At 36.1% G+C, this 14,521-nt stretch overlaps 2 protein-coding genes across 2 annotated transcripts; both read right to left on the reverse strand.

Moving 5' to 3' along the window:
• Window positions 1-214: 214 nt before the first annotated feature.
• LOC141703907 (uncharacterized) lies at window positions 215-1,171 on the reverse strand. The gene has a single exon (XM_074507293.1). The coding sequence runs from the start codon at window positions 1,169-1,171 to the stop codon at window positions 215-217; it is 957 nt and encodes a 318-aa protein (XP_074363394.1).
• An 8,590-nt stretch (window positions 1,172-9,761) lies between these two features.
• Window positions 9,762-11,885, reverse strand: LOC141703911 (uncharacterized). Its single transcript, XM_074507298.1, has one exon. It carries the CDS (start codon window positions 11,883-11,885, stop codon window positions 9,762-9,764), a length of 2,124 nt encoding a protein of 707 aa, XP_074363399.1.
• Window positions 11,886-14,521: the final 2,636 nt, after the last annotated feature.

Consider the following 14,521-nt stretch of genomic DNA (forward strand, 5'->3'; position numbering starts at 1 on the left):
AAGTTGAAGGTACCTGACAATATCATCATGAGATTTTTTGGCATCATGAGTTGTCATTGTGTAGGTTCATGCCACTGCCCTAGGTGCTGATTGTTGAAAAGGTCTTGCTGTAGAAGTCCTATTTCCTTTAGTTTCCACTTTTTTCCTGACTCCTTTTTGTGGGCAGTCCCTTGATAAATGACCTGGTTGTCCGCAACTGTAGCAAGAAATCACTTTAGGCTTGGGACATTGAGAAGCTATATGTCCCTTTTTCTCCACAATTGTAACACAGCCCATCAGCTCGATAACAAATATCACCACCATGTTTCAGTCCATATTTCTTACACTCAGATACGATGATCCTCTTATCACTTCCCCGAAAACTCTCCTTCTTCTTTATATGTAGTTTCTTGTTGTCCTTCTTAAATCCTGAGTTAACACTCAATTCTGTCTCACTTCCTCGTTTCTTATTGTTGAAGAATTGAGTGCGAGCTTCATAGTCCCTTTCTGCAATCCTCGCCTTCCCAACCAACTTATCAAATTGTTCCAACTCCAACAAGGACACCTTCTCTCTAATTTGGGGTTTCAGCCCTTCTTGAAATCTCTGACATTTTCTGGCTTCAATATCAACCTGATGAGGAGCAAACCTGGAAAGTTCCAAGAATCTTGAGAGATACTCCGACACGGAAATTCCTTCATGCTTTAGTCCTAGAAACTTCATCTCCATCTCATTCTTCATACAGGTAGGAAAATATTTATCAAAGAATAATTCATTAAACCTTGTCCAAGCCATTTTAGAACAATCCTCAGTCTGTTTAACCGTATCCCACCAAAATACAGCTTCCCCCCTTAATGAGTGTGTTACAAATTTTACCTTTTGCTCCTCTGAACATTCTGATATCTCTATCACTTTCTCCATTTCTTTAATCCATACATTTGCAACATGTGGATCCAATTCTCCTTTAAAAATTGGGGGATCTGCATCCTTAAAAGCCTTGTATGTACACCTTGGCTTATTCTCGCCTTCTTTTTCCATATTTTCAACACGTTTCCCATTTATTTCGGGAGTATCCGCAGTTGTTCGCCCCTCCATTAGGCTCTTAAACATATTCTTCATTTCTCCCAAAATCAACAACATCTCAGGGCTAATTTGTACACTGGATCCAGTTCCATCAGAATTTCCATCAATCATCTTCTCCTACAATTCAACATATAATATTAATCCTACTTCATTCGGAATATGTGCCGCACACATCATGATATACGTCATAATAACGATTGATCGTGTACTAAACACGTCATACACACGTCATACACCTTATATTGACCATGTTCAAGAATTACGACTACGCATTTTCTAAACGTACGTTAGGCCTACAATTGGACTACCCGCGATTCGAAATCCTATATTCATCCTATTTCTAAACCTTAGCTCTGATGCCACCTGTGACGCCCCGGACCCGGGATGACCTCAGAAACCCGAACCCGGGAACTCTAAACCAAACCAATCAACTCAATATATGCTTACACAACCTTAAACTTAAATAATAATATATAATTCTTACAGTATTCCAAGTATTACAACCAAAGTTCACGATACAACCAAAAGTCTATTACACAAATTTTTAATTAAGATACTACACGCATTCATCGTCTACTAAGCCTTAGTTCATCGCATACTTATCTTTTCCTGAACATCCTTCTCCAAAGTTCTTTCCTGTGGAAGTTAGTGACATAAACGAGTGAGCTCGGAAAGCTCAGTAAGCATATATAGTAGAATTCAACTAAGGTTTATCCGAGAAATCAAAGTTCATCAAACAAATATTCGAATCAAGAGACATGAAAGATACTACAATCAACAAAAATTCATCATATAGTTCTGACAAGATTAAAACTGAGTATTCAAGCATGACAGGTTCATCAACTCATCAAGTTGGGATCCCAGCCAGCTAAATAATTGGTTTAGCTTTACTTCCGATTAGGAAGTATCATCATCAGTTCATCAATATCAATGCAAGAATACTCATTTTTCATCAGTGAAGCCTTAGTCAAACTCAAATCATCATTTAAAACATCAACAGTGAATCAGTACAGTATATACTTACAGTGCACCCCTTAATTTATTCTCTATGAATCCCGAACTTCGAATTGATTTTACAGTCGATCTTTCTTTCTAAATACATAATTCAAAAATGCACATAAATTTTATTATTAATATAACCTATTTATTTTTTAGCTAAACTAATAATTACCAAATTACTAAATAAGATAAAAAAATTAAGTTCGCGATTAAGAAAAACTAACCGAATTCCTTGGTTGAAACAACCGAAGCGGATAGTTCTATTTAAGGAAACTATACACACTTAAATAAGGAAAGTAAGGATTCATTTTTCCTACATCCTCGATGTGATACAATAGTAGGGAAGTTGGAAAAATATAGTTTAAGAAATTCAACCTAACACTCGTGTTTTGCTAAAAAAAACTATCACATGACTTCCTCTATTTATTCCTTTTCACAATTACATATAATGGTACCTTTCTATTTATTCTAATATACTTCACTTCTCGTTTTCAATGTGGTACAAAGATAGGTAGGGAAAAAATAAAAGTTAAGCAAGGAACATAATATCTAGAACATATAAGCACCCTTTTAAAACTCACACCATTAGCTTCATCAATCTTACTTCTACTTATTAAAATTTTATGGTCAAGTTCTTTTATATATCCCCAGTCTTCTTCTCTTCTCTTGCCGATGTGGGTTGTGAGATCTCCTTTTTATTACCTAAGATGCATATATCCCACATTGATTAGAGAATGAGACCAACCTTCCTCCAATGCCTATATAAACCCAACTTAACTTTAGTTTCTACTTAGAAAACTTAAAACTTTCTCTTGGCTTCAATATAGCCAATTAAATTTGGTTTTAAAATTTTAATAAAAAGAGAAATAGATAAATTTCTCATAATCAAGTAAAAATTAGAGTTTTAAGGTTTAACTAGGCGTTACCAAGTCCCACATTGATGAGATATAAAAGATGTAACTTCTCTTCCTTTATAAAACCCAAGGTTATGAAGCCAATACTTCAAAATAAACCAACTATGACTTGTAGCTTTGCTTTTGAATAATTCTCTTTGTCCCACATCGGGAAGGTTTTGCAAGAGATCTTCTCTCAACTCTATATAATGGGACTTGCAACAAACATAAAAATCATACTAGACTTGAAAGCTATTATAGCTTTTAGTCTACATCCACTTAGTCCCACATCAAGAAGGTGTGGAACTAACCAAGATACTTGCTCTATAAAAAGAGCTCTACTACTAATTTTATTTCCAAGGCAACATTTGTACTTTCAAGTGCAATGTTCCTTCCTACTAGGCTTTGTCTAGTAAAAGATGCGGGCTAATTTATTTTAGCTTGCGTGCTTTAGTTAAAATTTTCATTTTTCTATTCATATTCAGCGCTTATCTCTTATCATCCTTTCTTCTTTCCGTCATTCCTCTTCCTCGTCCTATCACTTCGGTCTGTATCCCTTTTAATTTTTTTTATGGGAGCTCGACATATTCGAGCAAACCAACAATACACAAGACAAAATTGAAAATTTAATCAAATATTTTTATAATATGCATAATACTTGTAAAAATAATATAAGCACATAAATTTATTTTACTTAATTATAATTTCGTCGGGATATTACAGCCTGCTACTAGCAAGCGGGCGCCTGCAACCCTTCTGGAAAATTTCTTGAATTGCTTCTGTTTTTGCTGATTTCTTCACCCCTAGACTGATTTCAATCACTTCCTTAAGCTTTATTTGATGAAAACCACCTATCTAAGCAAGTTATACCCTGAAATGCAAAAAACACTAAAAAATGAATCAAACACACAAAATACTTGAGTTCAGGACACCAATTCAAGCCGTTATGAGACGCTCTAAGTGGTATAAAATGCCACTTATCAGTCTACAATAGTCTCCACTCCACACTCATTCATTTCTACTCACTCGATGGATATTGTTCATCCGTCGAGTAGTGATTGTATCCCGACGGATGTGCTTAACAACAGTTATCCATCGGATAGTCAAATTACTAACCCGATGGATATTTCTCATCCATCGGGTGTCTCTGCACAACTCCAAAGTTCAACTATAGTTATAAGTGAAAATGACTTAGTAATTGTGCAATCACTATTAGGATTAAGGAAAGGTAGTGACTTGAGTGAGAGTCTGGGTTGCTCCCAGAAAAAAGGAGAGGAAAAGAGTGATCCAATGCAATCCCTTTCTTCAGGACTAACAAAAGTGAGTGTGAGGAGTCCCACCTTAGATGGTGAAGGTGAGGGTGTGAGGGTGGGGAGCCAAGGTGAGACCTTGATGCAAGAAAAGAGAGAAAATGAGAGAAATGCAGCAACTGGATATATAAGGGTGGATGTCATTGTAAGTGAGTTAATGAATGTCCAGGATGCAGACAGAGAGGGACTATCTCAGCAAAATCAAGTTGTTATAGATTCTTCCTCCTTGGATTCTGAAATATTTACTCACCCTGTTCCAGCATATCAACTTCTAGCTGGACAAGGCAATGACAATACAGAAAGAATGCTCAATTTGGTGCACACCACACAGTCCATGCAAAGAGCTAAGGATGCCATCACAGCTTTTCCCTCAACAGCTGGTGATGTTGATTATGAGACTGGTGGTTCAGAAGAATTCTTTAGAGGTGAGGGTGGAGATAGTGAAGAAGAGACATTGGACATAGGGGGAGAAGTAGGCCCTGGTTCCAGATCAAGCATGCCATCATGGGCCTTCTCCAAGAAATATGATGATCACCACTTCAAGACCACAATCATCCAACTTATCAACCAAACACAGTCTGCACTTCAATCAACCACAAATGCTAGCACCAAGAAGCTTCTGCAAGCACATCTTGCTTCTCTCCAACTACAGCAAATCTCAGGCTACCAACAAAGTCAAAATGTCTCCCTCATCAAAAATGAAGTTGATCAACTTAAGAAAGACATCTCTGACAAGTTGGAAGCTAGACTTCCAGAGACAACAATGACAGACATCAAAAGACAAATCAGGAAAAACTTTGATCTTGTAACCAAGGTGGATTCCTTGGATAAAAGAATGGTTGCTATGGAAGCTTCTCTTACAGCAATCCATCTACACCAAGCTCAGCAAATAGACTTGCTTCAGAAACTGGCGGTTGCACAGACCTCCTCCTCTACTCAACTTGCTGATAACAAAAAGGGGGAGAAAGAGAGTTCTAGAAGTGAGGGGGAGCAAAAAGTGCTTAACATTCAAGTGAGTAAAGAAATTATGCCAACAATTGCTTTCACAAAGTCACCAGCTAAAGATAGCATTGATTTGATAAATGAAGCAGCAGCCACTTTGAGAGCAGCTGAGAAGAAGCAGTTGAGTCCAATTAACTGGGAGAAAATTGATGAGGATATTCAAAAGAAATTTGGTCTAGCAAAGAAGCCAGAAAAATCAGTCATTCATCACTCTCAAGTCAGGCAAATTTCTGTGAATGATATGAGCATGAACTATCTGGAGAGAGGCTAGGCATCCTGCATCAAATCCCCAAAGGCAGATCTAATCATGAAGCCAAAGGTGAACTACCCAAAGTCTTCACTCAAGAACCCTTTGGACACAGTGTATGAGACACCAAAGCCTGATGAGAAGAAGCTGTTGGCCAGGTCTATAGCATTCTACAAAGATCCTGCAGATGCCAAGGTTTTCAAAAATGGTAAGGAAATTTGTGTGGTGGCTGGACACCCTCAATTTGTTGAAGCAAAAAAGGAAGAAAAGGCAAGATTAAAGCAAGAAAAGAAGCAAGCTACTCTAGATGCTAAAAAGCTCAAACAAAAGAAGGAGCAAGCTGCTATCTTGGCCAAGTTGCAAGCTGTGAAACCCACACAACAAATTCTTGAACAACCATCTGAAACCACTGAATCTAAAGAACATAAAATGCAAGAAGCACCTCAAAAGAAAAGAAAATTCAGATAGAAGCTTCCTTCTAAGAGAAAATTGGATTTCAGTGATGAGGAGATGGAAAACTACTTTCCCAAAGAATCTACTTCTACAACAACTCAAACATTCATGCCCTCTGTGGCACATGAAGAATTCAAGATAAATCCATCCAAGAATTTTCATGGTAAACCTATCATTCCAAAGGATGAGCCAATAGACTGGGAGAGTCTACCAATTCCTGAACTCAATCTACCACATTTCATGAAGCCAAAGAAAACAAAGACCAGAGCAGTCAAGAAAGTGAAGCCCTCAACTCTCAGATCCAAGTCCCTAACCAAAGCTCAAACTAAGGTCAACAAGGGAGATAACACGTACATCTGTGACATCCTGGAATTCTCTGATCTAAATCTCTATCTAGATGAACTAGAAGAAGTTAGAGGGATTGATGCTTACAAGAATCTACCTGAAAGGCTAGTATTCAAGTACAAGGGAGGAAAAGAGATAACATGGCCACTTCACAGGATTCTTCGAGAGAGCCAATCTATACTGATAAAAGTCTATTCATCTTTCAAGAAGAACTTTGGATTCAATGTGACAGCTAGAAGACTAGTTCTAAAGAAGATTGAAGAACTGAGGAGTATTAGAGCCGAAGATGCACTCCCAAAGATTTTAACTATTCCTTACACAGGAAGTAGAGTGCATCTAAGGCCCTACTGGCTGATGGAATTCATGGATGATAAGGGAGTTAGAAGATTCTTCAGACTAGAGGACCAGCTGAGCATCTCTAGCAATAAGACTCTACTGGAAATGCAAGAAATGTTAGATCTGTCAGAAGCTGATGAACTTGAATTCCACAGACAGCTCCAAAATCAGATAGAAGAAAATAACAGGAAGCTTGGAAAGAAATCCAGACCATCAAGGAAATAGATCAATATGCTCAAACTAGAGGAGCACCTTGAAAATGACTGTGAGCAAATCTGTATACACTTTGTCTTGTAAATTATTCAGTAAAGATTGCAGCACTTTTTAGTTTTATCTACTACCTTTTAAATTTGTATTTTTAGGGTGTTTTGTTATCATCAAGTTTCTCTTAATTTATGGCTACAATTCTAGTAGGCATAAATTGGGGGAGATTGTTGGGAATATATTGTGAACTTGATGATTACATTAACAAAACACCTTAGTAGATTTAACTTAGGCATAAATGTAGATTTATGGATGATTCTGTAATTCTTGCTGCATTGTTAGGGACTAACACACTTTAACCCTTAAATTGTCCCGTCTTCAAGTCTTCTCTCTGAGTCTTCGTATAAACCATATAACCTGCATATCCAGATACAAATCCTCCCTTAATAATATTCCTAATGATAATACTTAGATTTCTTTCACGAAACGTTGACGCCTAGTGCACTGGTCTAGTTCACAGGCGACTAACTTCGATTCAGGTCTTCGTATTCTATCCTTAATTGCATTGTTAAGCTTGCAACAACTTTATCGCTTCGAACACTAACTTTCAATAAACAAATGTACTTTCACTGGAATCTTTTCTGGTACTTAGACAACGTCTTCATTGCTACTACAATCTTGAGTACTTCATTCACTGTACTTCACTGACGCTTGAACATATAAATAAACTCATTTTAGTGAGTATAAATTCAAGACTGCAACTGTCTTTTTTAACTTCTGTCTTTACCATATTTTCAATTTTTCATATTCCTATGCTTCGAACAATGTCTATCTTCAATCAATACTAATACACTGAAATTTTCTGCTGGCACTTTTACACTGAATCTTCAATATTTCTGAAATCCTGAAAGTCTTTAACCTTTATTCTACACTGAGACATGAACGTATTAATGAACTTCTTTTAGTGACCTGTAAGAAGACTTCAATCCTTTTTCTAATCTTTTGATTCTTTGTATTTGCTTTGTCTTCATTTTTTCCCAGTTTCTTATGTAGATATAGTATTATTTACCTGTTTATTCTAGTGTTGAGTTATCACGTTTACTGTTCATACAGCTTCGCAATCTCACCAACATAGGTACTCATTTAAATTTAATTTAGTATTACTCTTTGTCAACTTAATTTCAATATTACAAAACCCTCAAATATTCCCTCCGGATTCCACAAATGTCGACCCGCTTCTTTTACCACCCTCTGTGACATAAACCCCAGGTCTCAAGTCATGAATCTGCGCCCACATCTCAAGGCTCTAGCTTATTCAAACATAGTTCCCTTGAATTATCTCCAGGTTTCAACCTATCAATAATAAAGGGAATCTTGTTCAAGGTCCAAGGGATCCCTTCCATTACTCTCAATATATCCCACCTCTTGGAAAAAACTGAAATAAAAAGTAGATTGATCTTACGGCTCCTTCACAACACCCTCTTTCTAAAAGCATCAAACTCAACAACACGGTCAAATAAACCAACTACCAAACACCATCTAACAACAATACCCCCTTCCTCTGCAAAGCTCTCACATAAATATAGAAAATGTGAAATGTTAATAACTAATATTAGAACAACTCCAAGAGAATAGCTATTTGGCTTCCTAAGTTACAATACAGGAAATGAGAGGGTGAAATTGTGCTCGAATAGTATCCTAGTAGATCCTTATTTCACTAAAATCCTTCCTCCATTTCTTATAAATAACTAATCTCTCATTTCTGCTGATCATGTGTTGACTTCTATTTTAATAGTAAAAAATTGAAATATTTTCTTTTTCCCTCTCTTGCATAGCATAGATAAAAGTTATTTTTAATAATATAATATAAAATAAGGAATGAGGATAAGTTATACCGTTGGAGTTCCTAATCCTCATCTACATCCTACATAACTAAGATTCAATATTTCATATTAAATATAAAGAATCAACTAAGACTTTATTGGAATTGCGCTTAGAGCAACTCCAATGGCGGGTGTCAAGAGGGGTGCCAACGTCATGTGGTTAGAGTGTTGCGATGCCATTGTGGTGCCAAGTGAGTTGGCATGGGTGCCAACCTTGGGTGTATTAAGTTGGCATCCTATATACTAGGCTGCTAACTTCCTTTATGGTCCCGTCTGTGGTCTCAATAATGAATAAATAATTATATCCCTAATTTATGTATATTTTACATTTATTTTATTAAGTTTAACAAGCTAGCATCTAGGGGTGCCAACCATTGGAGTATTTTCTGAAAAAAGAATGTCAAAATTGATGTGAAAGAGAGAGAATATTAAAAATAATATTTTTGATTATATGACAAAGTTGACACTCCTTCAAAGGTGGTAACCATTGAAAATGCTCTTGGAGCAACCTTAATGGAGGGTGTCAACTTCATGTGGCATGACGTGTCTCGGTACTTTTGTTAGCACTCCATTAAAATTGAAAGATGTCATTTGGATGCCAAATGAGTTAGGATGTGCCAACTTGGGGTGTTAAAAGTTGGCATGGGTGCCAACTTCATTTATGGTCCCAATGACATATAAAATATCATTTTTCTAATATATTTCTATTATGCATTTATTTTATTGAATTAGTGAAGTTGACATCTCGGGTGTCAATAAGTGGTGTATTATTTGGAAAAGGGTGCTGAAAATAATATGGAAGATAAAGAATTTAAAATATAATATTTGTTGATTGTGCAGCAAAGTTATCCAACTCTGTTGCTTTGAGAAGAAAGAGGAAAGAAAGGCGAAAGAAGAAAGACTTTGTAATGATAATTACATTTATTAAGTAATAAAGATACATGAATTTGAGAGGAAAGAGGAAAGAAGCGTAAACGGTGAAGACTTTGTAAGGAATCATCATGTCTCGAGTCAAAAATCTGCGAGCACTCACAGGAAACCAGTAGGAAGCCATGGACCATGTATAACTGGCCCCTGAAAATAATCTCCCAAGCCAAGGTGAGTCATCAATAACCAAACAACAGTTATAAGTTGTCCGCCTTTACTTAGTTGTTGAGCATGAGCGTTTATCTTGATATGACTTGCCCCATATGATAGAAGTTCCACCCATACCTTGCTCATTATCTCCCATCTCTCTATGGATTCTATCTTTTGCAGCTCTTTGGCCAATCTCGCTGCTTCGAACAATATGGACCTGCTTCTAGGTTTCTTATTCGTGCTGATTAGTTGAATAAGGGTTTCGCAAGCTATCCCCTGTAACTCCCCCACCTTTGGAAGTTGCTTTTTAAAGAATTGGTTAGCCGTTGCACAAGTGTGACGGAATCTTAGTAGTCCAATTCTCGAAACACCTGACATCATACCAGGCTTCATCACTAGGAGATATATCATGTAGTCTGATATTAACTTGGCAATTCTTCTATGACCAAGATGTTCAGATTGATAATTTTGCTCCCTCTGAAATTCTTCATCTTCTTTATCATTGAAGCAACATTCAGTGGCAATGTGCCACAAAAGAAGACTCTCATCATAGTCAACATTGGCAACATAAGGAAAAAAATCAAGGCTGCTGTAGCCTGCAATTCCAAGTACCCATTCACCTTTGGCTGAACATATTTTCTTAGCCGTATCCAAATCAGATGCCATCTCCGCCTTCATTTTTAATTCTTCGAAAATGAAATCTTTCAAGTAGGAAGGCAATGGGTATTGTTTCACATAAACTATCTCATCGACGAAACCTGTAATTCCCAAATGATCATAAATTTTTTCTTTTGCATTTGAACGTCTATGTAAACAATAATGTATAAAATTGAATCCTGATATAGACTCAGCCCACCTGCGAGAATCGCTTCCACCAATATTCAGCAACCAACATATGATCTTCCCTCTTATGATTTTAGCACTCAATATAGTATCACTGAGTGTACTCAACAACGAACGCTTATGGGAAAATATGTCAGGAAAAGGGTCGAGCTTCACCACCGTCCATTCAGAGAAAACAAGCATCATAAAGGCAATGACTTCCAACACAATACCTCCGATGAGCAAAGTATAGGTAATTCCTACCTCAAACCCTTGGGGTTCAAACTGCTTTTTATCAACATGATGAAAAAGCACCAATGAAGTGACAATGGCACCAATAGATACAGACCGACAGCCCAACCCAACTAGGTGATACACTACAGGAAGCTTGGTGAACAGAACATCATAAAGATAATTTAACTCTACCTCCACAACTCCAAAGGCGGCATTTGAAGATCTTGCAATGAAAAAATTCCGACTCTGGTTGCGCTTAATAAAGCTGAAAATAAGATCTGCAAACAGTCCTTTGAAATGGGTGAAGTGGAAAAAACCGTACTGCACTACTTCCAATGGCGTCAGATCAGCTGTCTCTCTAACATTGGTTTTAATATATTCCTCATCCGGATCAAATCCTTCTGGGGGTTTAGCATCTTCTTTTACAACGTACTGCGTCAATTTTTCGTAGTCTGAATAGAAAAGTTTACTTTTAAGTACGGAGTCACGGAAGGTGTTAGCGCTCGCGCAATACAAAGCATATGTGCGCTCAACATACTTGATGATTCCACACAGGAACATAAGCAGTGATGGAGCCAACAGTTTGTTAGGTGTGAGAGATTGATAGAGAACATAAGCCACAGCAATGAACTGTGTAAAGAAGGAAAATAAATGCCTGAGCCATAGCTCATTGTCCTCCAGGGCTAAAGCGGTGATGGGATCTGGACCACCGAGGTGTGCCAGAAGAAAAGGAGCCCAGAAGGTGTGCAATATATTGTTTGTAGGTGCATTAAAGTAGTGATTCAGATAAAGAAATTGCTTGCTGGAGATGAGCCCGACTGCAAATATAGCAGTGGTATCTGCGAGCAAGTATGCTGCCCAAAGAAGGATATGTAGGCCTTTGTGCGAAACTGTCCTTCTTAAAGGTCCTGCTAAAATCAACAATATTTGAAGGAAAAGGCTAAGTAGAACACAAATCCCAAGTTCCCATTGATTAAAAATGTATCTTAGTTCTCTTCCAAATTCATTTAGTTTACCCATATATACCCCCCTTTGGGTCAAGAAATAAGAAGTCTGCTTGCTGCTCAACAAGACATCATCAAGCTAGCTAGCACAAGAAGAAATGGTTTGTAATGATGCATGATTATGCTGCATGCATCTTGTATCTAGATATATGTAGTAGAATTGCAGCTTCTAAGATACAACTAGCCAACTACTACACAGAAAGCACGTAAACAAAGATGTTTTACTTGAGACTTTTGAGAGTATAAGATTCACTTGTAGCATAAAGAAAGAACCCAATTCATTTCTTACCATGCTCGGGTGTTTTTCAATCAAGGAATATGAGATGGGACCCACATGCCGGAATTCCCTTTGCCCCTGATTTTTTCAAGGTTTGCATGTGAAATGTATCCAGCCATTTTTTGATGCTGACCTTAAAAAAATTAAAACTTGCGTACTTTTAACATTTTCTTTTATATTTGTCAAATTAAATCAATTTGACCAAAAATTAAATATTATTATATTATATAAAAAAACAGAAAATCAAATATCAAAGTAGGTAAAATAACTTTTTAATGATATAATTTATTTATTTTTGTTCAACATAATATATTAAAAAAATCGGTCAAAATTTGATCAATTTGACTACACAAGTCAAATGTGACAACTAAAAAATGGACGAATGGAGTATTATTTTTGGTCAAATTAATTTTATAATTTATTTCAAAAATTGTTCAACAACTGAATTATGTACCGATTTTTAACTTTGAAACTGTTCGTTTAAAATTATAAATCAATCAATCAACAGTACCTATCAAATACCGTCTAAGACAGTGTCTGGGAGAGTATACCCTACACAGCATTACCCTCATTTCATTCTATTCAATGAAACATAAAGGTACGTAAAATTAAGCGGGACAATACTTTGTCCCATAGTTTTCTTCCCATTAGACTTACATATTCGGTAAAAATCATCTTCCTCCTTAATTGTTAATGTCTCCGGGTCAAAAACACACACTTATTGTCATATCCAAGATTTAGCCGCATCATTTTTCTAGATTACAATTATCACTGGGCACAATAATTAAGAATTTGGAATCGGCAACGGAACCGAGAAATTGTTAATAATATGATATAACTTATAATTATTAACCAGATTACAATAAAAAACAATTTCGCTTACTCTTCCAAACTTTCGGCTAAAACCATTCTCTATATTATCACTTATGTTTAGAGATGCACAAAAGGTCCATCGGTCCGGATTTTGACCGGATCTTAAAAAATCTGGACTTTAACCGGGCCGGATTTTTCGGATTTTGACTTTGACCGAGCCGGGTCGGGCCGGACTTTTCGAAAATGTCGGAGCCCGTTTAGGCCCTCGAAACGGGCCTCATCGGGCTTTTTTCGGGCCAGATCGGATTGGGTCGGACTTTTTTTTTAATTTAAGTCGGATCGTGTTTTATTAGAGATTCTAAAGACTACATATGTTGGGAACTAGATCATCGTAAAAATGTATTAGTTTGCATATAATATTTTATTAAAACATTATTTCGTTGAAAACATTTAAATTCAGCAAAAAATAAACATGTTCATAGAATAATATGTTTTATCAATATTATCCAAATATATATGGTGTACTTACTAAATCTTTTTTTATTAATCATTCAATAAAGCATGTAAATAATATTATTAATTACGAATATGCAAATATATATGTGTTTAAAGTATTATTTATATTTATAGTAAATGTATATTCACAAGTATATAAAAAATATTTTAGAATAATCAGATTTAACCGGGTTTTTAATCGGACTGGGTCAGGCCGAAGCCCGGAATTTTAACCGGACTGCGTTTTGCCTAAAAATATAGGGTCGAGTCCCGACCCTAAATTCAGGTAGGGTTTTGACCAGATCGAGATGGGTCAGATTTTTTGGACCCAATTTTTTTGTTCATCTCTGCTTATATTTAACAGATGTCTAACTATCGTAGACAGTACTAGAGTTCTAAAGTTCTGAATTAAGATTTGTCGCCCAAAATTTGTAGTGACATGGAAGAGAATAATAAGGCTTTACTTTCGTTTTCGTATCAGAAAATTGGCACGAACATGATTGGTAATCTTCAGATGGATATAAAGATTGAACTATGATTTGTTTAAAATTATAAATTTCTGGAAAAAGTCACCTTCACCCGAAAAACTTCAAATAAATCTTTAGGGCGCTCACTGAAAGGTCTGTTTGGCCAAATTTCTTATTTTGCAAAATAAGGACTCATTTCGTAGAAAAATTATGCATTCACATAATTTGTTTGAGACATATATACGAAGGTGTTTCATTTTCCTTATTTAGCAAAACAATAAGTAATTTATTAATAAAAAACGTGAATAATTTTCTCTAAAATGGTACACATTTATATGAGTTCCTTTTTTGTTAATTGATTATACAACACATGCATATATCATAAGTCGAATTTTAAAGTCCCAATATGAAAATAAGAGTCATATCCCAGTACTAATCTTTTGTTGGCGTTTATATAAGTTCTTATTTCTGAAAAATAAAAAGTCACTCATTCCATTACTCTCCTAAAAAATATAACAAATTTTTAAGAACCTATGTTTAATTTTAATATTACGTGAATTCTTGTAAATTTCGGCCCTATTGGTCTATATAATTTATCAG

Source organism: Apium graveolens, unplaced genomic scaffold (assembly GCF_009905375.1).
Source record: "Apium graveolens cultivar Ventura unplaced genomic scaffold, ASM990537v1 ctg7192, whole genome shotgun sequence".
Lineage (NCBI taxonomy): Eukaryota > Viridiplantae > Streptophyta > Magnoliopsida > Apiales > Apiaceae > Apium > Apium graveolens.